Source organism: Rhincodon typus, chromosome 4 (assembly GCF_021869965.1).
Source record: "Rhincodon typus isolate 14 chromosome 4, sRhiTyp1.1, whole genome shotgun sequence".
Classification (NCBI taxonomy): domain Eukaryota; kingdom Metazoa; phylum Chordata; class Chondrichthyes; order Orectolobiformes; family Rhincodontidae; genus Rhincodon; species Rhincodon typus.
In genome coordinates, this window is record NC_063335.1 from 67,561,104 (window position 1) to 67,585,645 (window position 24,542).

The window sequence follows — 24,542 nt, forward strand, 5'->3', positions numbered from 1 at the left end:
CTTGATCTTTTCAATTTGTACAAATCTCTTGGTATTTCAGCTATGTAAAAAGTGTTTGACTTCCATTCCAGTTTATACTCCAAATAGGAAAAAAATGTGATCCCTTACAGCGTGAAATAGTGGTTAATAACCAGGTGAACTTGGCTGTTTACACCCATCAATATTTCAGCAATAATTTTCACAAGCATGATTATACATACCTGTATCTGCAACAGCCTGAACTGGTGCTACCTGTCACTAGATCAGTGCAGAGGCAAACTTCTGCTAAGTACTGCAAGAACACTCACAGCTAATAAACAGACGGTGCTGGCATAGCCAATGATTCTATAGGGATGCTGCGGGATCCTTCCTGCCCATGTTTCATCAGCCTTGGCTTATCAATTGGTTCAAAAGCCTTTTATGCATCAGGTAGCCATATGGATCACTTTGTCTGCCTAGGCTATCTGCCAATTTTTTTAACTGCTTGCACCTCTTTACGTTTTACGTACACTCAATTTTTTTGTCCTCTTAGAAGGCTATATCTGTGCACCTGTCTAACTCTGGAACTGTGAATAATCATGTAAAAAGGTGACACCAAAAGATTGACTACAGTTAGAACATGACCATACTGACAAACTTAGTATTGACTTGCATCAGTAAAGAAAGATTGGCTGCAACGAAATAATCAGAAGCAACAATTTTAACTTGGACCTGATAGGTTCTACAATCACACAGCTTGCCAACATGATGCCTGGCCCTTTTTAAATGTTGGCTCTCGTTTAAATATGTATGACAGGCTTCCTCTTGATCCAGGCATGATTCAGACAGCCTGCCAAACTTTCACGAGGACAAATTCTGAACTGTATTGAAAATAGAGATGCAGTTCTTAAAGTAAAGTTGTACAGTGTCTCTTCATGCTATTACCTCTGGTCTTAAACCAACCTTTCTCTGGAGTACAGCACCAGACTAAAAGACACAGAATAAACAAGCTGAAGAGAAGATCTGCCTCAAAAGTCTCACCCAATCTGATTCTCAGGTGCCTTCCATGAGATTTTAGTTAGAGTTGAAGGCAAAGTAATATCACCTGCAGATTTGCTCCTACAGCATCAGTAGTCCACTTCTGGACATGCGTTGCAGATAGTGCCCCTGGCACTATGTCATAACATGACAGGAATGCCAAAGGAAATGGAATAGTTTCACTAGAGTATCAAAGGTAAATACATCATTCCATCACTCCATCAGTCTTAGAAGCATGCCACAACATTCCTTTTGCCCAACGCCATTACTGGGTTCAACAATTTCCTCCCCTTTATCACACAGCTTACATCCTATCACCAGGGCAGACTGCAGCACATGTCTTCTTCATTACCAACTCTTCCTTTGCTCTCTTCGCTATGGTGTACACTAGTACCATTTACATATCACTAACATGACCCTCAGGTCCTCAAACCACTCTTTCCCATTTTGCATTATACACACATCCTGTTCTCTTCAGCTGAAAGAGGTCAATTTCATTTGTAAAGATTTTACAAGAAGGGTACAAATTTCACTGATTTTATACATAATTATATTTGAAATGTGCTCATTAAGATATTTCTGTGCTATTTCTGATAAAATCTAGAAAATTTCTTAACAATTTTACAAATTTACTGAAAATACCGAACAACAGCATTGTATTATCTTTGAACTTTTAATCCAGAGGCCTGGACTAATGTTGCTGATATAAGAATCAAAATGCTATCACATCAGCTGGGAAATTTAAATTCAATTAATTAAATGAAATCTAGAATAGTAAACTTCAGGGAGAGTGACCATGAAACAAATAACAATTCAGTAAATCGTATTTGGTTACTAATGTCTCCTAAGGAAAGAAACCTGTCATCCTTACCCAGGCTGATATTTATGATTCCAGATCCACAGCAATATGGCTTGCTCTTAATGCCTTCTAAGTTGGTCCAATAAACCACTTAGTTGTACTCAAGAAGGTGGTTCATCACTTCCTTCTCAAGCATATTTAGCTAGAATTGGGCAGTAATTACAGCCTTGCCAATGACTAGTATATACTGTGAACAAATTGCATAAACAAAACTTATTCAGTGTATTTTACAATGTCACTAATGTTACAATGTATTCCTACTCCAAAATAACCAGTCACTGTTTTATCAGATCATCTGCCTATTAACTTATTCCATAAAAAGCACAGATATTTTGTGAAAACTATTAGCAAAGTTGAATCATAAATTCCATGAAGGTTCCAGTGACTGTATCAATTGACTTGAAAAGGAGACGTTGGGAGTGGCAGTGGCAAATATGGAATAATAATCAGACTTCTCACTATTGGCAAGGAAGGGACTCTCACCCACCCTGACCACACATTTAGACTCCAGGCGTCCCATCTATTGAGAATCCAGGCATCCTTTCCAACTATTAATTTTAGATGGTTGGAAAATCATGCATCAAAATTTCTGATATACAGTTCTGGTGTGTGCAGCTCTCTCAAAGCGCCTTAATCTGCCAGATTTCTGAAATACTGCACAGTCTCAATTATAATTGCTATTGCAAGGCAATGTTTAAGTGTCAATGAGGCCAAAAGTATTTCCCATGTTAACCTTTAGAGCTGTAAAATTTTAATAGTTGCTGTTTATTGACACCTTTCCGCTATATCTATGCATTGAACAATTTTTACAGAAGAACTCTGATTACTTGGGATGCAGCCATAATTTAAATACTGGCAAGTGGGTAAAGACTATTGGAGCCAAAATGGAAAATAAAAATGTCTGGTATCTTTGACAAATTTGATGAAGAAATCAACTATTCCATTGTATTCATCAAGAGATCCTTTCATAGTGCTCTAATTTTCCCTGTCATTATGCTACACGCGCGCCATTTATTATTAATGTGTTTTCATTATGTTTAGTGAACGCTGTGTTGCACCATCCCAGGACAATTGTGGGTATGACCTGCTAAATTCAATCAACACAAAAGTCAAATGAGTCTATAGATCAGAAGAATGATAGAACAGTGTCATACAATATACCCATTAAAATCCAAGCCCTAAGCTGCAAGGAGTTAAGCTAAACAAGGTAATTTTTCAGAAGATTGGGTTTAATAGAATCTGTTTTGCCTCGATAATCTTGAAATGCTAGTAGTTACACATACTAGCTATCTGGTGTCATTCAGTCCATTTTTTGACCATTCTAACAAACCCATGCTAGGAAAGTAAATCTTAGTGGGGCAATTGGATTCTGAGTAGAGTTTCTGTAAGTTCATTGCCTTGGAGCCATAAAGTACTGAGACAAATATTTTTCAGTGTTAAATAAAGTCTTCACTAGCATTTACCCAACAGTGTGGAAAATCGCCCAGATGGTTTGCATGTGGAATGAATTGAAAAAGTGGTGGATGTAGGTAAAATTACAACGTTTAAAATACATCTGAATAAGTACATGAATAGGAAAGGTTTGGAGGGATATGGGCCAGGTGTAGGCAGGTGAGACTAGTTTAGCTTGGGATTATGTTCGGCATGGACTGGTTATGCTGAAGGGTCCGTTTCCGTGCTGTATTACTCTATGCTAGAACAGCCATGGTATTTTTCACCTCTGGGTTTCAGTTAAATGTCTCTAGTCTATTTCCTGACTAGGACAGTGGCACTGAGCAGTTGTCAACAGGTGAAGTTTAAATAGCCCTTGGCCAACATTAGCTTCCATGTAAATGGCAGGGATGAAGATTCAGGAGAATGGCTCAGAAGGAAAGGGATGAAGTGCAGGACAGAAAAGGTTGTGACTTGCCTTTCAGAGATTCTCCTCTTGTTCCCAGGCTCCCATCCATTCTATCACTTTTTATCTATCTATCTATTTTATCTCTCTATCTATTTATTCTATCACCTTTTTTTTGCAGTTCCTCTTCTTTCTTCAAGATGACTTATTCTCAACTTCTTTTCCTGCTCTTTCAATCCAGTTTCCAACATCCACAAACCCCCTCTGTTTTATTTGAGTAAACTGGCACATTCAATGCTTCCACTGTATAGTATAGTACTGCTGACACTCAAAAATAGCATCATTACCCCATCATGAAAAATCCAGGCATGTCTTCCATTCTTGTTAAATACTAGCATTACCAGACTATTACCTCCCTTCACTAATATTGCAACTTTGTTTCACCTTGGAGCTCAGCACCATCTCTTGTAACACTGTTTCAATTCCACTGGTTCATCATCTACCTTTTTCATATAACTGAACTGACCCAACCAAGTTGCAAACTGCATCCTTTGTAATTGTGGCCTTGATACATTAGGTGTCCTTGTCCTCACTCGATTCTCTGCTTCATTCATAGTGAGCACACCATCCTCCTCCAAAATCTCTCCAGAGGCTTGGAACAAATGCCAGCACCAGAAACAGCAACACACAATGACTCCTGACAACCACTTCATATGCAGCACTTGTGTCAGAAACTACCTTTCAAGGATCAGCATCTTCAGTCATTGTCAAGAGTGAAGTTACCTTACCCCAGTGGATTTGATTTGGTCTATGTTCATCACCATATGTCAGTGGAAATATGCTGATGACAGTCCCTTTATTTTTGCTCAAGTAATTACTGTTCCTTGATAAGATCATCTGCAGACACCAGCTCAGTTTCAACATCTGTACAAACAAGAAATACCTCAATTTCTTTCAACCCCATAAATAGCTTTTTGGTGTCGTGCTGCTTGTTTAAAATGGAGTTCAATTGTAAAATTTCTTTTATTGGATCTGGGCTTTGTTGGCAAGGTAGTCCATTCGTAATTTTCCTTTAAGAAGGTTGTGGCAAGGAGTTCTAGGGACTTTTATCTTGTGGCCAGGATGGAATGGCAATTTACAAAAGTTCCCACGTGTTGTTTGTCCTTGTCCTTACAGTGGTTGAGATCATGGATTTGAAAGGTGCTATCTAAAAGGGAAAATAGTCAATCTAGACAATAGCAGGGACTGATAGAGAGTAGTAGTAAAAAGTATCCATTACAACAAGTATGTGTTAACTGTATGAGATGTGGCCATGCAAAAGTATGATTGGATAATATAATCATGTGTTTTAGTTTAGCTTTGATAGAATAATAAAAGCAAACACAATCTTTTCATTGTTCAGGCTCACAGTAATGTAGAGTTTTGTTCTTAAAGTTGATATATAGATGTGTATTCTCTAAGTCAGTTGGAAGATTCTTATTTGTTAGCTGTATAAAACTTATGTTCTTCTGATGAAGATTTGAGTTGTGCACCATTTTCTTGACATCAAGTTCTCCCATGCATGTATGAATAAACTTACGCAAAAGAAACCTGAGTCTTGTCTGGTCTAAGATCAAATAAAGGGTAGAATTCACACTTAACAGATGGTGCCATGATTGGGATCTGCCTGGAACCTTATTGAGACATAGACTACAACAGTGGCAATAACATTCATTTAATATTGGATCTTCGGCTCCTCCGGCAGAAGTGCCATTGACAAAGCTAGAGCTGATTGGCAGCATTCCTGAAAGTTTTCAATATTAAGTGGAAGTGGGTACTGACTTAGAGAATACACACCTATATGTCAACTTTAGGGGCAAAACTCCATATTAGTATGAACCTGAACAATGAAAAGATTGTGTTTGCCTTTTGGGAGAAGGTTAGATTTTCAATCTATTTTGCACTCCCTTAAATCAAACAATGGAGAATTTATTAGTTACCAGGAACTAGCTCCCAGGTGCATTTAGATTTGGATTCACACCACTCATAATTCTACTGGTTTAAATCCAGTGTATAACAAAATAGAACAGTGTGCAGCCAGGGAGCAATTTCAGATTGGTAGCTATAGTATCCATTTGCAGCTGCCTTGTTTGTCCAGGCAGCTACCCAGCTGGCATGACACTTTGTTATGTTTCATAGTAGATCTGACATCCTCAGAGATTTCTGAAGGAAACATTTCAGATGGATTTCCTCGTCATTTTCTTTTCCACTGGCAGCTGTCTCACTTTTACCATTAGATCTTTCCTTACATTTCAAATGATGCTTTTCTCAAATACTCATCCACTCAAAACGACAGTCACATTCTCCAGTTTGCTAGAACTGTAGAATGTCTCCTATTGTTGAGAATAGCTGCATTAGAAACATGTATATCTTTACACTAGCTCAAATGAAGTTGAATGCCCCGATTTGCTGCAGACAACAACTGGGTTGCTCCTGCATCCAGTGTAGTAAGGCTTTTTATTTCTGTAGGTTCCCTTCATGAAGCTGCAGGGTGGGGTAAGTCAATACTTAAAATACTGCCCCTTTTACACAATATTTATATGAAATTACCTACAAATTACCAGACTGCAGCTGAAGGGGGTAATAATTTGTCAGCATCATGCATATGATGATGATGGCACAAAAGGTTCCCACTTTCAGGAAAATGTTCTTAGAGATTTAGCCTATTCAGAAATACAGTAAAGAGAGCTCCAATGTTGATTTCTGGTCATCCAAACTGCATCTGAGTATAAAAGAAAACATCCAATTCTAAACATACATAAATCACTACTTAGACCACATAAAGAGTTTTGATAGAGATTTCTTTCACCATTCTGATAGATTTTGGGCAGATTTGGTTCAGGCGGGCAAGTAACATTGGTTGAGGCAGTGAACTGTTCAGTCAGCGTCCAGCATTTGATTTATACCCTGCATCTGCAACTGGAACTAAAATGGCGCATGTCTATCCAAATATAATCCAATGCATTAGGGTGAGGTACAAAAGATGCCAATACACTGAGTCAATCTACTCTATCTTCAGGACTGAACTTTGGCCATTGCCAGCAAAGGGTGAAACTGGAGGTGACCTTACTACAGTGGACAGTAAGTCCTGGACCACCATGTTGCTACTGATGACTATTAAAAGGCCTTGGCTGGGGTTAATGTCTGATTAAGGGCAGCATAATGCCCCAGCTTCTGCAAGCCAATCAGACAGTCAGTTCAACAACCTCCCTAATGCTATTGACTCTTCTGGCCATTGGTGAGGCTACAGATCCAGGAAGAAGGCACCTCAAAGAGAGACAAAGTTAGTTTTGGGAAAGCCAGAGTCAGACAGACTCTGGAGTAGGAGGGTAAGGAGCCTTGAAGGACTAGGGGACCATTGTTATGTATTGCAATATTCCTGCCAAGACAGAGTGTGGGCACACCATAGCCCAGAAGAACTCATATAGGAGATGGCCTGCCAACAGTCCTTTTGAAACTTATTATATTTCATTGTCCTCCAATCCCATTGCAGGGCTTCACTTGGTGAGGATTCAATTTGTCTTCTGGTGTGCATCCAAACTGCCATTTTTCCCACCACTGCTGTTTTGCCATGGTGGCAGGAAGACATCAGATTCCCCACCTGACACTTTCCCCTGCCATTTTCCAGCCCTCCAACCATCTAATTCATCCCAAAGGGTCTGCAAAATTCATTAGAAATAAGGAATTATTCCAATGCAGAAGGAGAACCTTTAATTCATCACGTCTGTGCAAGCTCTCCGAATGATCAGTTCAATTCCCAACAGAGTAATTCAGGAATTTTAATTCAGGTACTGAAATAAATTTGGAATATAGAATCTAGAATCTGTAATGGTGACTGTTGAAATACCAGACGGACATAAAGATTCATCTGATTTGTTACTGCTGTTAAGGGAAGGAGATCTGTCGTCATTAACTGTTTTGGCTCAAGTGCAACTCCAGACCCATAGTGATATGTTTGATTGTTAAATATCCTCTGAAATGGCCACTCTAAATACTATGAGCAGGATCTTTTGGCTAGTAGAGTTTTTCCAAACGCCCCCACCTCTCCTCCAAACCCTCCCCAGAGAGCTGGGCCAATCAGTGTGGATGACAGCAGTCTCACGGAAACTAGTGGAAGCATTGGCCAGATCTGGGACTATAAGCAGTCCCCAGATTCGAGTCTCAGAACTCTGAAACAGAACTTGGATTTGTGACAAATACTGACGATGAAACCATTGGGAAGGACAGTGATAAGTCCGCAGAATGTGCAGCTAAGGATCTAATGAAATTTAACACATTGAGTTATGTGGTGATATGTGTAAAAGGGCAGAAAGACCTGAAGGATCATGTGCAAAGGCCTTTGAAGGTGGTCAGATGTATTGAGAAAATATTGAGCGAATCATGTGGGGTCTGCGGCTTCATAAACAGAGGAGAATTTATGCTGAACTAGTAAAACACTCTGGCTCAGCACAATGAGACTACTGCATCCAGTTCTAGTCATCACATTCTAGAAAGGATATAAGGGTTCCTGAGAGGGTAAAGAGGAGATTTGCCAGAATGTTTCTAGAGACAAGGGATTTTGGCCACATGGCTAGGTGAAATTAAAATCGTTCTCCTTAGACCAAAAGAGATGAGTGGAGATTTGATAAAGGCGTTCAAGATATGACAGGTTAAGATAAGATGGATAAAGAAACACTGTTCCCATTAGCTGATGGTATTTAAATTAGCTGCTAGTAGCATTGTAGTGAGTGTTAATGACCTTGAATTCACTGTTTACAAAGTTGCGATGATAAATATTTTTAAAAGGATTCACATCTAGGGAAATAACTGCAAGGCTAGAGGGATAGAATAAGAAATGAAGTTGATTGAGTTTCTCCACAGAGAATTAACTTCGACTATACGAGCCAAATAGCTGTCTTCTGTGGTATATTGACTCTATGGCTGCAACTATGCATGACAGTGTTGACAGGAGGAACTAGTGTAGTATCCTTGTGGAGTCAAGGGACAAGATTTTTATCTTCAAGGCAGGGATCATTGATTGTGCCATTTCCTGATGTCATAATCCTGCCTTTTGCCTGACAGAGCTGATCCATGCTATTTTCATTCCCTAGTCTCAAGGAAAGCTGGGGTCATGGAAGACAATATTTAAAGCAGGCTGAGGTTAGAAAGAAAGTGCGTGGAAGCTGAAGGTAGGCAGGTTAGAAGGCCCGCCTCCATTCATGGGGCATCAGTCCAGTTTTATAAATGAATGTTAAGTACACCGACCCTTAGCCTTCATTTTCAACCACACCTATGTCTTTAATAATCTTCCATACTCTTTCATATTTCTCATGCACTCCATAACCCTTCTATATACTTTCATATCATCCCCTCCATATTTTCCATGTATTCTCAATGCATCCACCTCATCCATTCACCCAGTACCTAGTATGGAACTCATCCATGAGCCTCATATTAACAGAGGAGAATTTCTGAAACACATAAATAAACAATTATGCATTAAGATTCTACTTTTAAAATGATATTTGGGTGATATATTGGAGGATTGTCTAAATAACAGGAAACAGCATTGGCATAAACATATCATTTTCAGCTTGGTAAACTGAAAAAACTGAAGTGGCATAGGGATCTGTGTTGTGGTCTTAACTACATAAGATCTATGTTAACTCAGATGAAGGGATAGGTTGCATTGTAGCCAAATTTACAGATGATGCAAAGATTGGTTGGAAATCAAGTTGTAAGGAGGATGCAAAGAATCTACAAGGGATATCGATAAGTTAAGTGAACATACAAAAATGTGGCAGATGTAGTATAAGGAGGGAAAATGTGAGGTAAAACTGTCAAACAAGCACACAGCCACTCATCCTCTTCTTGAAAACTCTCATATATCTATAAAAGTAATTCAAAAATATCTTGAAATATTTTAATCCATAAATTGCTCATAAACTGCAAATTGAAGTGTCAAACAAAACATAATATGCCGTGACCAAAATCTAGGTTGGTAAACTGAAAAAACTGAAGTGGCACAGGGATCTGTGCTGGATGAATACAGCAGGCCGAGGAGCAGAGAGGCTGACGTTTTGGGCCTAGGCCCTTCTTCAGAAATGGGGGAGGGGAAGGGGGTTCTGAAATAAATAGGGAGAGAGGGGGAGGCGGATAGAAGCTGGATAGAGGAGAAGATAGGTGGAGAGGAGACAGACCGGTCAAAGAGGCGGGGATGGAGCCAGTAAAGGTGAGTGTAGGTAGGGAGGTAGGGAGGAGATAGGTTATTCAAGGAATATTCCGCTTGGGAATGCTGCAGTCCAATGGTATCAATGTGGACTTCACAAGCTTCAAAATCTCCCCTCCCCCTACCGCATCCCAAAACCAGCCCAGCTTGTCCCCGCCTCCCTAACCTGTCCTTCCTCCCACCTCAAGCCCCACCCCCATCTCCTACCTACTAACCTCATCCCGCCCCCTTGACCTGTTCGTCCTCCCTGGACTGACCTATCTCCTCCCTACCTCCCTACCTACACTCACCTTTACTGGCTCCATCCTCACCTCTTTGACCTGTCGGTCTCCTCTCTACCTATCTTCTCCTCTATCCATCTTCTATCCACCTCCCCGTCTCTCCCTATTTATTTCAGAACCCCCTTCCCCTCCCCCATTTCTGAAGAAAGGTCTAGGCCCGAAACGTCAGCCTTCCTGCTCCTCTGATGCTGCTTAGCCTGCTGTGTTCATCCAGCTCTAGACCTTGTTGTCTCAGATTCTCCAGCATCTGCAGTTCCTACTATCTCTGAAACATATGCCCTGACCAATTGTGTACGGTGTAAACAAACCCTACTGGCTAAATCCATTAGTTGGTTTGGAACTCAGCCAAGCATTCTATTGATATTCCATTGTATTTGATTAAATGAACCCTCCAGAATTCATTACAATGGTGTTTCCAAAGATGTCTGTATTGTCAGGTATATATTCAGTTATTTCAAAAACTAAACAGATGTTTGCACATCAAATCAACATAAAGACTTAAGAACAGGGTTCAGTTGGCATATTAAAATCTTAATCCCAATGCTGTTGAATGCAGACAACCACATTATCAATGGACCATAAGCTCTGAAGAAGTCAGAACACAAACAAACCATTTGGATCAGGCCTTAACTGCATTTTCCTGCATATCGCTGTTACCCTTGTCTCCATAATCCTGAACTCACTTACACATCAAAAAAAAAATTGTCTAAACCAACGTTGACTATATTTTTTTAAAAACAGCCTTCATTGTTCTCTATGGAACAGAATTCCAAATTTTAACCACACTCTGTGAGTAAAAATTCATGTTCATCTCAGTGTTAAATGTCAGACCCTTTAATTTGAAAATTGAAAATTTGTTTCCCATAAGGGAAAACATCTTAACAGCATCTAACCTCTCAAGCCCACTCAAAATCTTACATGTTTTAATAAGATCATAGTTAATTGTTCTAAACTCCAATGAATGTAAATGCAACTTGCTCAACCTTTCCTTATAAGACAACCCTTCGTCCAGGAATCAGTCTAGTAAAGCTCTTTTGAACTGCGCCCAAAACATACACATCATTCCTTAAGTAAGGAGACAAAATTTCACACAGTACTGAAGGTGTGGTCTCACTATTGTCCAATACAGTTATAGCAAGGAATTCCAATTTCTTTACTACATTTCCCTTGGAGTACTGGCCAACATTCCATTTACCATCCTAATTACATGCTAACTTTTTCTGATTCGTGTACAAGGGCAAACAGATTCCTCTACACTGCAGCATTCCAAATCTCTCTCCACTTAAATAATATTCTGATTTTCTATTCTGCCTGCCAAAATGTCATACCTTACATTTTCCCTCCTTATACTACATTTGCCACATTTTTGTACACTTACTTAACCTATCAATATCCCTTTGTAGATTCTCTGCATCCTCATCACAACTTGGTTTCCAACCAATCTTTGTGTCATCTGTAAATTTGGCTGCAATGCAACCTGTCCCTTCATCTGAGGTAACAAAGATCTTAAGTAGTTAAGGCCACAACACTGATCCCTGTGGCACTTCATTTGTTTCAGTTTACCAAGCTGAAAATGATATATTTATGCCAATGCTGTTTCCAGTTATTTAGCTAATCCCCCAATATATCACCCAAAACCTTGAGCTCTTATCTTGTGCAGTAAACTTTTGTGTGACACCTTACCAAATGTTTTTAAGGCATCTAAATATACTTAATCTATTGGTTCCATTTTATCCACCCTGTTTGCACAACATCAAAAACTAATAAATATGTTAAATATAATTTACATTTCACAAAACCATATTGATTCTGCCTTATTATGATCTTCTAAATATCCTGCTACTACCTCCTAGTAGCTCTATAGTCTTGTCAGACTATGGCGACTTGACTTGAGTAATGAATTCTAGCATTTTCCCAATGACAGGTGTTAGCTAATAGCCTATAGTTTCCTTAATTTGTCTTCCTCCTTTCTTGAATACAGGTGCTACACTTAAGATTTACTAACCCAGTAAGACACTGCCAGAATCTAGGGAATTTCAGAAAATTACAAGTGCTTCCAATATCTCTGCAGCCACTTCTTTTAAGTCCTTAAGATTCAGTCCATCAAATCCAGGAAACATGTTAGCCTTTAGTCCCATTAGTTTTCTACTATTCTGTTTGCTTATTTATTTTCTTCTATTCTTGGGATGTTTTCTGAGTCTTCTACAGTGAAGCAAAATACAAGACAATTGTTCAAGACGTTTGCCAATTCCAAATTTCTGAATATAAATTTGCCTATCTATCAACTTTGAATGACACCAACTTTGCTATTCCTTTTCTTTTTGCATAATACTAAACTTTTTACTCACTGTTTTTATTTTTCTTGCTATATCTCACTCATAATTCAATCTATTACTCTTTTTATTTTAATAACATTTTGCTGGTTTCTAATTTTTTTCCTAATGTCCTCAACCATCCTTAATCTTTGCAGTGTTTTATCCCTTTTCTTTAAATTTCATACCATCCTTAACTTCCCTAGTTAGCCATGAATAATACATCCTTTACAAAGAATCTTTCTTTGTCAGTGGAATTTGTCTTTTCAGAGTTATGAAATATCTTCTTAAACGTTTATCACTGGTTCTCCAATGATTTAACTTTTTATCCATTCTCCAATTCCACTTAGCCAAATCTGTCTTCATACCCTTGTGATTGCTGTTGTTTGATTATGTCTCTAGTTATGAATTAACATTTCTCATCGTCAAACTGAACCTGAAATTCTATCATGTTATGATCACTCTTACCAAAAGGATCTTTTACTATGAGGACATCCATTAATCCTGCTTTATTACACATTACCAAGTCTCTAACCTAGTAATTTTATGATTACAGTCTGTGAACTTCAGACTATCTTCATCAAGTAGATTTATCCAATCTATATGAAGTCTAAAATCTACCTAACAGTACATTTCCTATAAGTTCCTATTATTTCTTAATTTATACTGTGTCTCATGTGTAACTACTGTCAGGGGACCTATAAACAAATCTCACAAGTGGCTTATTTCCTTTGTTATCTCTACCCTCAACTTAAATTGATTTTACATAGAATAGAATAGAATCTCTACAGTGTGGAAAGAGGCCATTCAGCCCATCAAGTCAGCACTGACTCTCCAAACAGCATCCCACCCCTTATCCTACCTCATATTTACCATAGCTAATCCACTTAGCCTGCACATCCCTGCACACTACAGACGATTTATCATGGACAATCCACTAACCTGCACATGTTTGTACTGTGGGAGGAAACTGCAGCATTCAGTGGAAACCCAAGTAGACACGGGGAGAGCGCGCAAACTCCACACAGACAGTCAACAAAGATGGGAATCAAATCCAGGTCCCTGGCACTGTGCAGCGGCAGTGCTAACCACTGTGTCACCATGCCACCCCAATCTGCTGAGTCAAGTTAATGCTTCATCAGTATACTGAATTCATCCTGTACTAACAAAGCTACTTCACCATTTTTTCTCTTTGTTATCCTTCCAAAATGTCAAATGCCCTTAAATATCAAGGTCCCAACCTGGTCACTTTCAAACCATATCTATGCAATGGTATCATCATGCCATCTTTTTACAAATGCAGAATATATTCACATAAAAAGTCATTAATTCTATCTTCTTACCATGTTTCCCCACTCTGCAACTTTGTGCTAGTGTGCTCTTATGTTATATTCTCTGTCCATTCCTTTTACATTCTGAAAATCACTATCTTACCACAGCCCTGCACTACTGCCATGTCCTTCCTCTTCAACTTTTCACACCTCCCCTCATGTGAACACTCCTCCTTAGCTATCAATCCAGAGATTATTAATTTTTGATGTTCTGCTTTTTACTTTAGCCCTGGCTGCTCATACTTCCTCAGCAGAACCTCTTTCTTCATCTCACCTATCTCATTGCTGCTCAGGTGAACCATGACAACTGGATTTTGCCTCTCTCACTCCAAGTTCTTCTTCAACCCGAGGCAATGTTCTTAACATTAGCACTGAGCATACATCTAAACACTTTTGCAATGCTGTTCAATTTAATGCTCAGTTACATTTTAAAGACTAAGTGGCAGCTGAAGTTCCCACCATAATAGAGCCACTCTGTTCATTCTGTTCATATCAAAAAATAGCTTGAATAATGGGCTTCAACAATATTATGGTTGCAGTGCTGAAGAATTATGTCCCAGACTGGCTGCGCACATAGCCAAGCTGTTCCAGTACAACTATGATACTGGCCTCTACTTGACAATGTTGAAAACTATGCCCGTATTTCCTGTTGACAAAAAGCAGCACAAATCCGTTTCAGGCATTCGTCAGACCGCTCAGCCTACTCTCAATCATCAACATGGCATCATGAGAAGTGCTAACACGTGTCATTAAGTTCCCAATGACATGGTTGCTTATGCCAGCTTGGATTATGCCAGGACTGCCAGCTCCAAACCTCATTACAGCCTTCAACTAAACATGAACAAAACTGTTGAAATCCATGATTGAGATTCACTTAGAACTATATTATTATTATTTCATGGTGAATTAATCAAAACTTTGAACTGCCTACCAAACAGTACTGTGAATGTACTGTAAACTACATGGACTGTAATAATTCAAGAAGGCAGCTCGCTGCTAATCTCAATTTGCAGTAATTGCCAGCAAACCACCACACCCATATTCCATGAATGGGTATAAACGATTACAGTATCAGAGCACGACTTAAACATAATAATAGTGTCCCAGCTTCATGGGTCATGACCACCACCATAAAAATTACGACAAGCACAAACATATCAGCTCAAGGGTGATGAGCCAAATTTTATTGATTACCCCAGTTAGCCTCCTCCTGCTCATTGCTGGGGTTAGAGATTAGGTCATTAATATTGAACTTATTGACCAAAGTATAATAAACATTGAAACATTCTGCCAACTCATTTTCACCTATTTGTCACTGTTGAACAGTCTAAATCCACAACAAGGAACATGTCTCCTTTTCAATATGACATCCTAAATCAATGCAAACAGGCCTTAAGGCATAAGAAAAACAGTCATCCTTTGTAACACATTGTCAAATATCAACTGCCTTCTAATAGTAAATTCATAAATAATCCTGCTCAAATCCAACTCTTAATCCTGTCAAGTTTGATTTATTCAATTGTTTGAACTCAAACATTCAAACATAACATTAAACAGATACTTGCGTGCCTGATCAGAGAAGACTTTTTGCATGGTTCTGAAGGTACTTACGGTTTGTTCTGGTACAAGACACGCGGTTCTGGCTCCAGGAACGGAATACATTTTTGTTTCAGTAAAGAACTGTACAACGAGCGGTTGAACAAGTCCCCAGTCATCCTAGCCACCATGACAGCTACCATTATTGGCAGTAATGACTGCACATCATTGGTTAGTTCCACCTGGAACAATGTGGGAAATAAAACAGTTCAGCATAAACCTCAAAAACAGTTGCAAGCTTAGTTGGAAGTTTTAGATTTTAATTTAAAATTAGGTTAAGTAAGAATGTTTTTAAAGAGGAATTTAACGATTTGGTCAGAATTAAGGAAGGTGTTGACTTCCTTTACTCTTAGATAATAGATCAATTGATGTGTGTCTTCTCTGGAAATAAAATCACAAAGCCCAAGCTCCTGTTCAATGTAATTTTACAGCAGTTTCCCATATTTTATAAATTGTTTTTGATAAATCACAACATAAAATTAAGCTATAGATAAAGAAAACAGAAATTTTAACATTTAATTTTCTTTTGTTCACCACTTCACTGTTCCACAATTATAACGCATATGTAGTGTACTTGAGCTAGATTTTCGTCCAACATGTTTTCACCAACAAGAATGAATTGGGATTGGACATTTGTTGCCCTGGTAGCAACATGACTAAAGGTTTGAGACCATTAAAATGCAAGGTAATTCCCAGCTTTATCTTCAACAAAATAATACTGTAAAATCCAACAATACTACAGCAGAGCAATTTGAGGCAGGTGAGAGTAGAGCCAGAAACCCATTCTCTCATCTCCAGAGTCTATTCTTGGATCCTTCTTTACCCCACTTGTAAGCTGCCTTTCCAGAACCTCTTCTCGATTCATGGAATTGACTCCACATATACTTAGGTCATTATGATGGCACTTACCTCTACCTCTCTCCCACATTTCTTGACCTTTCAATTACTTCTGTGCTGTCACTTTGCTTGTTTAATATCCAATCTTGTATACGTTACAATTTATTCAATTAAATATTGAGAAGCTTGAAGCCATCAGCATTCTCCTCCAGCATAAGCTATGTACCCTGGTCATTGACCTTACATCCCTCTACAGAAAGCTTCTGGAGTTATTATCTCCCCAGTAACTTCTTCCCAGTAATCTGCAGCACCAAGATAGCAGGCGAGTCAAGGAACTTTTGATAGAAAGTCAGAGACAGAGCTGGATTTGTTGGAGTTGACTGGAATTGCTCTACTAGAGAAAGGACCTAGAAAAAGAAAAAGGGGATTGGATAGCTTTGTTAATAAAGGAAGGCATCAGTGCAGTGGTGAATAGTGATAAAGGTGCAATAGATTGTGTTGTGGAATCAGTTCAGGTAGAATTATAGAATAGCAAGGAAAATAAGTTGCAGGTGGAATTTGCCTATGGACTCCCAAAGAATTGCCTCATGGTAGGAAAGTAATGGAGGCACGTAGGAGGGGCACTTTAAATGTCTTGGGTGATTTTAATTTGCATATTGACTGAGAAGAATGTTGCAGAATCTACTTGGGAACAGGTGCTTTTAGATCTAATAATGTGTAATGAGATAGGAGTAATAAGGGAATATGTAGCTAAGGATCCTCTGGTGGGTAACTATCTCAACATGGTGAAAGTCCAGTCTCATTTTGAGGGAGAGTAACTCAGGTCACAAAGTAGTGTCTTCAACTTAATTAATGTCAATTACTGACGTATGAAGAAAGAGTTGTCTCATGCACTCTGGGAAAACAAACTAAGGTGAAAGTCAATGAATGAGTAGTAACAGACATTTAAGCAGAAATTCCACAATACTCAGTAAAAATTTATTCCAGTCAAAAAAAGACTCGATGAGAGGGATGAACCACCCATGGTCAACAATGGTTGTCAAGAAGAGTATTTAATCAAAACCTAGGCATGTAAAGGGGCAAAAACCAGCTATAGGCCAGGGTATCGGGTTTCTTTTAAGGACCAGCAGTGGATGACTAAAAAACTAATCAAGAGGAAGAAATTAATTATGAAAGTCAATTGGCAAGAAATATAAGGTAAACTTGAAGAGCTTCTAAGGCATATAAAATGAAAGACATTAGTTAAAATGGGTGTGAGACCTTTGGAGGATGTAAAAGGGGTATTAGTAATGGAAACAGGGAAACAGCACATGATTGTAACTAATATTTTGAAACAGTCTTCACAGTGGAGTACCCTATAAATATCTCAAAGTTAATAGTCAAGAAAGCTGATAATGGGAGGAATGTTCTTGCAACAGTCCCTATTACAGTGGACAAACTAATGGGACTGAAGATAGACAAGTTATTAGGATTTAGATCCAAGGGCATTAAGGGAAGTTGCTTTAGAAATAGTGAACACTTTTCTTGAGCTATACCAAGATTCACAGGACTCCGGGAGAGCTTCACCAGATTGAAAAGCCCTGCACAAGAAGACAGGGAGACAAAAAGTAGGAAATTATAGTCCAGTTAGCCCAACATCTGTTGTTGGAAAAATCCCAGAGTCCATTATTAAAGAAAAAATGGCAGAAAATTAAGAAAAGCCTAATACAAGCAAACAGAGTCAACATGGTTTTGTGAAAAGGAATCATGTTTGACAAATTTTCAAGAGTTCCTTGAGGATATAAAATGCAGGGTTGATAAAGGAGAACTGGTAGATGTAGTGTATTTTGATTTCAAGAAGGCATTCAATAAACATTTCTTGCACAAGATGAGAGCTCATAGTACTGGAGGGAATTGAGGATTGGTTAACACACAGAAGTTAGGATTAAGAGATAATAGTGTGGAGCTGGAGGAACACAACAAGTCAGGCAGCATCAGAGGAGCAGAAAAATTGATGTTTCAGGTCAGGACCCTTCCTGTCCAGACCCAAAACATCAACTTTTCTGCTCCTCTGATGCTGCCTGACCTGCTGTGTTCCTCCAGCTCCACATTGTGTTGTCTCTGATTCCAGCGCCTGAAGTTCTTGCTATCTCTGTTTAGAATTAATGTGTCTTTTTCAGGTTAGAAAGATGTAACTAGTGGAGTGCCACAAAGATCAGTCCTATGGCTTTGATTATTTACTATCTATATTAATAACTTGGAGGAGGCAGAGTTTAATGTATCCACATTTGCTTATGATACTAAAATAATCAGGAGGTAATGTTGTGATGCAAATTAAAGAATCTGCAAGGTGATTTAAATAGGCTGAGCGAGTGGGCAAAAAACTTGGCAGATGGAATTCAATGTAAGAAAACGTGAGAACATGTAGTTTGGTCAGAAGAATCAAAAGGCAGACTATTATTTAAATAGAAAAAGACTCAAAACAAAAGTGCCATGCAGAGGGATCTGGTTGTACTGGTGCATGAAACACAAGGGTTTAGCATGCAGGTACAGCAAGTTATTTAAATGACCATGGAATTTTGCCCTTTATTGCTAGGGGGTTGGAGTTTAAAAATAGGGAAGTATTGTTAAAAACTTCACAAGAGTGTTCATGAGGCCCTATCTGAAGTATTGTTTCCAGTTGTGGTCCCTATATTTAAGAAAAGATAAACTGGCATGGCTTGCAGTTCAAACAAGATTCACTCTTGGCTTATTCCTAGTATTAAAGAGTTGACTTATCAAAACAGGTTAGTCTTTTATTCATTAGAATTTAGAAGGATGAGAAACGATCTTATTGAACAGATATTCTGAGGGGATTTGACAGAGTAGATGTTAAGATGATGTTTCTACTAGTTGAAGAACCTTTAACTAGGGGACACAGTTACAGAATAAAAGGACACTCATTTAAAACTGAGATGTGAGGAATTTCTTCTGACAGAGAGTAGTGAATGTCTGGAATTCTCGACCCCAAAGTGTTGTGGAAGCTACATCACTGGAAGTATTTAAAATAGAGATAGATAAATTTTTAAAATATCAGAAAGTTGAATGTAATGATAAGCTGGCCCAAGAGAGGAATTGAGGCCTAGGGACGATTAGCCATGATCTCTTGAAGAGCAGACGGGTCTGAAGGGCCAAATATCCTACGCCTGCTCCTATTTCTTCTGTTATTATGGTTTTAAATTTCCTGAATCTTTGGTAAATTATTAAGGTCAATTCTATTCTTTACTTTTAACATAGCATTCAAATTGGTGGTAAGATATATAAAAGGTAAAACAAGGAAGTGAAAGTTATTTCTAAATAATTAATTAAAACTCCTTAAGAATGGCAGGGCAGGTTAGTTGTCAAGGCTGCAGATGTGGGAGTTCATGAAAACTACTGAGATTCAATGCAAACACATCTGACATCGATATTTGAGAAGCTTCAGCTCGAACAGCAGAGTAAATGAGCTGGAGACACTGAGATGCATTAGGGAGAGGGAAGGGAATCTGGATTCTTTGTACCAGGAAACATGCATACTATTTAGGATAAGGTTTACTGATACTGTCAGTGGTCAGGGACAGTAAGGCATAGCTGTGAGTGAGGTAAGTTGGAGGACCCAGAGGACAAGTATGTCAGTCTCTGCAATTATCCTTTAGATTTAAGGCTCTCAAGCATTTTTGGATGAGAGTGGGCACTGCAGCAAGATGAGCAAACTGACCATGGCACCATGATACAGGAAGCCCACTGGGGAGTAACAAGGAATGAAGTAGTGACAACACAGTGTGGAGCTGGAGGAACACACACAGGCCAGGCAGCAACAGAGGAGCAGGAACGTTGACGTTTCAAGTCAGGACCCTTCTTCAGAAATGGGGAGGGGGAAGGGAGCTGGGAAATTAATAGAGAGGAGGGGTGGGGCTGGGGAGTGGTAGTTGGGATGGTGATGGGTGAGTACAGGTAGGGAGTGGTGGGGATTGGTCAGTGGGATGGGTGGGGCCGATAGGTGGGAGTGAAAATGGACAGATTGTGTCAGGTCAAGGAGGCAGGGATGGCAGCGAGGGTTGGACAGGGGATAAGACCGGAGGGGTGGGGAGATTTTAAAACTGGTGAATTCTATGTTTAGGCCATCGGGCTGTAGGCTCCCAAGGTAGAATATGAAGTGTTGCTCCTCCAGATTGCGTGCGGCACTGGAGGAGGCCCAGAATGGACATGTCACCCAGGGAGCGGGAGGGGGAGTTGAAATGGTTGGCGATCTGAAGGTGTTGTTGTTTTGTCATGTGCAGAGCACGGATGCTCTACAAAATGGTCTCCAAGCCCACACTTGGTCTCACCGATGTAGAGGAGGCCACATGAGGAGCAGCGAATACAGTAGACCAAGTTGGTGGAGGTACGGGTGAACCCCTGTCTGAGGGGTTTGCTTTGGAGTCTAGAGGTTTGCTTTGGGGTCCTCTGATGCTACCTGGCCTGTGAGTTCTTCCAGCTTCACACTGTATTGTTGCTGACTGCAGCATCTGCAGTTCTTGCTATCTCCAAAGGATTGTAGCAGTAGTAGGTTGTAGTGGGTCAGGAAGACTAATAGCAATTGCCACAGCAAAAAGCATGAATCCAGATGGGTATGTTTCCTGCCCCATTCCAGGATCCAGGACATTTGCTCAGAGCTAGAGAGATGCTTACAGTGGGAGAGAGAAGGATCTGTTTTACTGGTGAATATAGGTACCAAAAACATAGATAGAGGTAGGAAAGGATTTCTGTTTACAGACAAAATGAGGAGCTAAGTACTAAATTAAAAAGCAGGACCTCATTATTACTTGAGCTTGTGCAAATTGGCAGAGGGTGCATAAAATTAGAGAGGTGAATCCATGGCTGAAAGGCTAGTGGGTTCCCATTTATATACAATCTACACCTGAACCATGCGAGAAAAACTACATAGTAGAAAAGTAGAAATGGTTTTCAACTAAATGGTGGGGGAAAAGAATCAAATGTGGAAAGATGTGGTATAACAAAGAGCAGAGACAAGGGAAGAGAGGAAAACAGTGATATGAAAAATGAGGGGTAGAGAATTGAAGAGAAGAACAGGGAGGACAAATGTAAGAATACACCAACAGTCAAGACTTCATGATACAAAGATTTTAAAAAGACAAAACTAAAGGCTCTGTACCCAAATGTGCATATCATTCCAAACAAACGAAATTCACTAATAGTTTTTATTCACTTCAATCTGCATTATCTGATAGCCATTGCAGGGACAAGGTTGTAGGATTTCTGAAGAAGGGTCCCATCCTGAAACATCAGCTTTCCTGCTCCTCTGATGCTGCTTGGCCTCTGTATTCCTCCAGCTCCACACTGTGTTATCTCAGGCTCCAGAATCTGCAGTTCTTACTATCTCTGAGGTTGTAGGATTTGACTTCTTAACCATTTTATCAACCAATCCTACCACCTTAAGTGAATGGTGGACATACACATCAAGATCAATCTGATCTTCAGGGCTTCCCGGGGTCCTACCAACTGTTTATCACATATGTCCTTTCTTTGTTTGTTCTGCTCAAGTGCCTCACCTCACACTCACGTAGATCGAATTCTATTTGTAACTGATCAGCCCATCTGACCAGCCTATCTACATCATGAGTTATTATGAGTCATTAATTTATTGTCACATGTATCTAGAAAGATACAATGAAAAGTGTTTTGTTGCCACAATCCTGCTCAATTTTGAGTTACAAAAAGAGTAAAAAGAAATTACTTAAATAGACTTCACCTTCTGTTCAAATTGGGTCTCAAACACAGCTCCAGGGCTTCTGCAAGGTCTCTGCAAGCTGTCCCAGGCCTCAAGGAGTCCCCGCTTTCATTTAAAATGGAAAGAACTGCAGACGCTGTAAATCAGGAACAAAAACAGAAGGTTCTAGAAACACTCAGCAGGTCTGGCAGCATATGTGAAGAAAAAATCAGAGTTAACATTTCGGGTCCGGTGACCCATCCTCATGAGTTCTGAGGAAGGGTCACCAGACCCAAAACGTTAACTCTGATATTTTCTTCACAGATGCTGCCAGACCTGCCGTGCTTTTCCAGCAACTTCTGTTTTTGTTCCCACTTTCATTTGCCTGGCTTTATTTTATATGCTTATGAAATTTGTTGCTTTTTGTTTCTCCCATTTATCTTTTTTAACCTTCATCCTTCTGTAATCTAAGGCTATCCACATTATTTATCACCTACCACTTTGGTATACAGTCATAGAGTCTTACAGCACGAAAACAGACCCTTCAGTCCAATTCATCCATGCTAACCAAGATTCCCAAACAAATCTAGTCCCATTTGCCTGTATTTGGCCCATTTCCCTCTAAACCTTTCCTATTCATGTGCCTATCCAAATGTTTTTTAAATGTTGTAACTGTACCTGTATCTACCACTTCATCTGGCAATTCATTCCAGATATGTAACACCCTCTGTGTGAAAAGGTTGCCCCTCAGATCCCATTTAAATCTTTCTACCCTCACCTTAAAAATATGCCCCCTAGTTTTGAGCTCCCCTATCCTAGGAAAAAGACCTTTGCTAATCACCTTATCTATGCCCCTATTGATTTATAAATTTCTATAAGGTCACCCCTCAACCTCTTGCACTCCAGTGAAAGAAGTCTCAGCCTATCCTTATAACTCAACCCCTCCTGTCCTGGCAACATCCTGGTAAATATCTTCTGCACTGCCCTGGTTTATTTTACCAAACTGTAATATCTTGACTTTATCCAAATAAAATTCCACCTGCCACTCCTCAGCCCATTGGTCCAATTGATCAAGATCCCTTTGTAATCTTAGATATCCTTCTTGATTGTCAACAATACAACCAATTATGGTGTCATCTGCAAACTTACTAACCACACCTCCTAAATTCTCATCCAAATCGTTTATATGAATGACGAACAAAAGTGGACCCAACACCAATCCCTGCTGATCACCCTCCTGATTTTCATCTTAAGGTCACAGGCCTTTAGTCTTAAAAGCAACCCTCTGTCTCCTACCAGAAAGGCAATTTTATATCCAATTGGCAAGCTCTCCCTGAATCTCATGTGATCTAACTTTACTAATTAGTCTACCATGTGGAACCTTGTTAAAGGCTTTACTAAAATCCAAGAAAACAATGTCAACCGCTCTGCCCTCATCAATCCTTTTGGTTACATCCTCAAAAAACTCAATCAAGTTTGTGAGATACGATTTTCCTCACACAAGGCCATGGTGACTATCCCTAATCAGTCCTTGCCTCTCCAAATGCTATCTCTCAGAATCCCTTCCAATAATTTACCCACCACTGATGTCAGGTTTATAGGTCTAGAGTTCCTAGGCTTCTCCTTACAGCCTTTCTTAAAAAGAGGCACATCATTAGCCACCATCCAGTCCTCCAGCACCTCAGCTGTGGCTGTAGACGATACAAATATCTCTGCTGGGGCCCTGCAATTTTTTCCCTATCTTCCCACAATGTCATGGGATACATCTGATCAGGTCCTGGAGGTTTGTGCACTTTTATGTTTTTTTAAGACCTCCAGAGCTTCCTCTTTGTAATGTGGACTGTTTTCAAAACATCAATATCTATTTCCCTGCATTCTCCAGCCTCTATCTATTTCTCTACATTAAGAGCTGACATGAAATATTCATTTAGTATCTCTCCCATCTCCTGTGATTCCACACATAAAGATTAATGAGGTTGTCTAAGGTGCCCTATTCTGTCCCTCATTGCTCTTTTGCTCTTAATGTACTTGTAGAATCCCACAGAATTATCCATAATCTTAAAAACCAAGGCTATCTCATATCCACTTTTTGCCCTCCTGATTTCCCTCTTAAGAATGCTGCTACAACCCTTATACTCTTCGAGAGATTCACTTGATCCCAGTTGTCTATACTTAATATACAACTCCTTCTTATTCTTGACCAGAGCCTCAATATCTTTATTCATCCATTGTTCCCTACTCTTACAAGCTTTGCTCTTCACTCGAACGGGAACATAATGCCTCTGAACTCTCATTGTCTCACTTTTAGAAGCCTCCCACATGCCAGTTGCCCCTTTACCTGCAAAAAGAGACTACTCCAATCAACTCTTGAAAGTTCCTGTCTCATACCATCAAAATTTGCCCTCCTCCAATTAAGAAATTTAACTTTTAAACAGGCCCTATGCTTTTCCATAACTATTTTAAAACTAATAGAATTATGGTCCCATCCATCAACTTACTGATCAACTTACATTCACGTGTACATTCATTTATATATGCC

General features: G+C 39.4%; 1 protein-coding gene across 1 annotated transcript in view; it reads right to left on the reverse strand.

Annotated features, from left to right (window-relative positions):
* LOC109913876 (chloride channel protein C-like) overlaps positions 1-24,542 on the reverse strand; it is a 114,779-nt gene that overhangs the window by 36,173 nt on the left and 54,064 nt on the right. Inside the window, exon 14 of the mRNA XM_048596125.1 lies at positions 15,475-15,641. Coding sequence (XP_048452082.1) covers positions 15,475-15,641 — 167 coding nt within the window. The remainder of the gene's footprint in view (positions 1-15,474; positions 15,642-24,542) is intronic.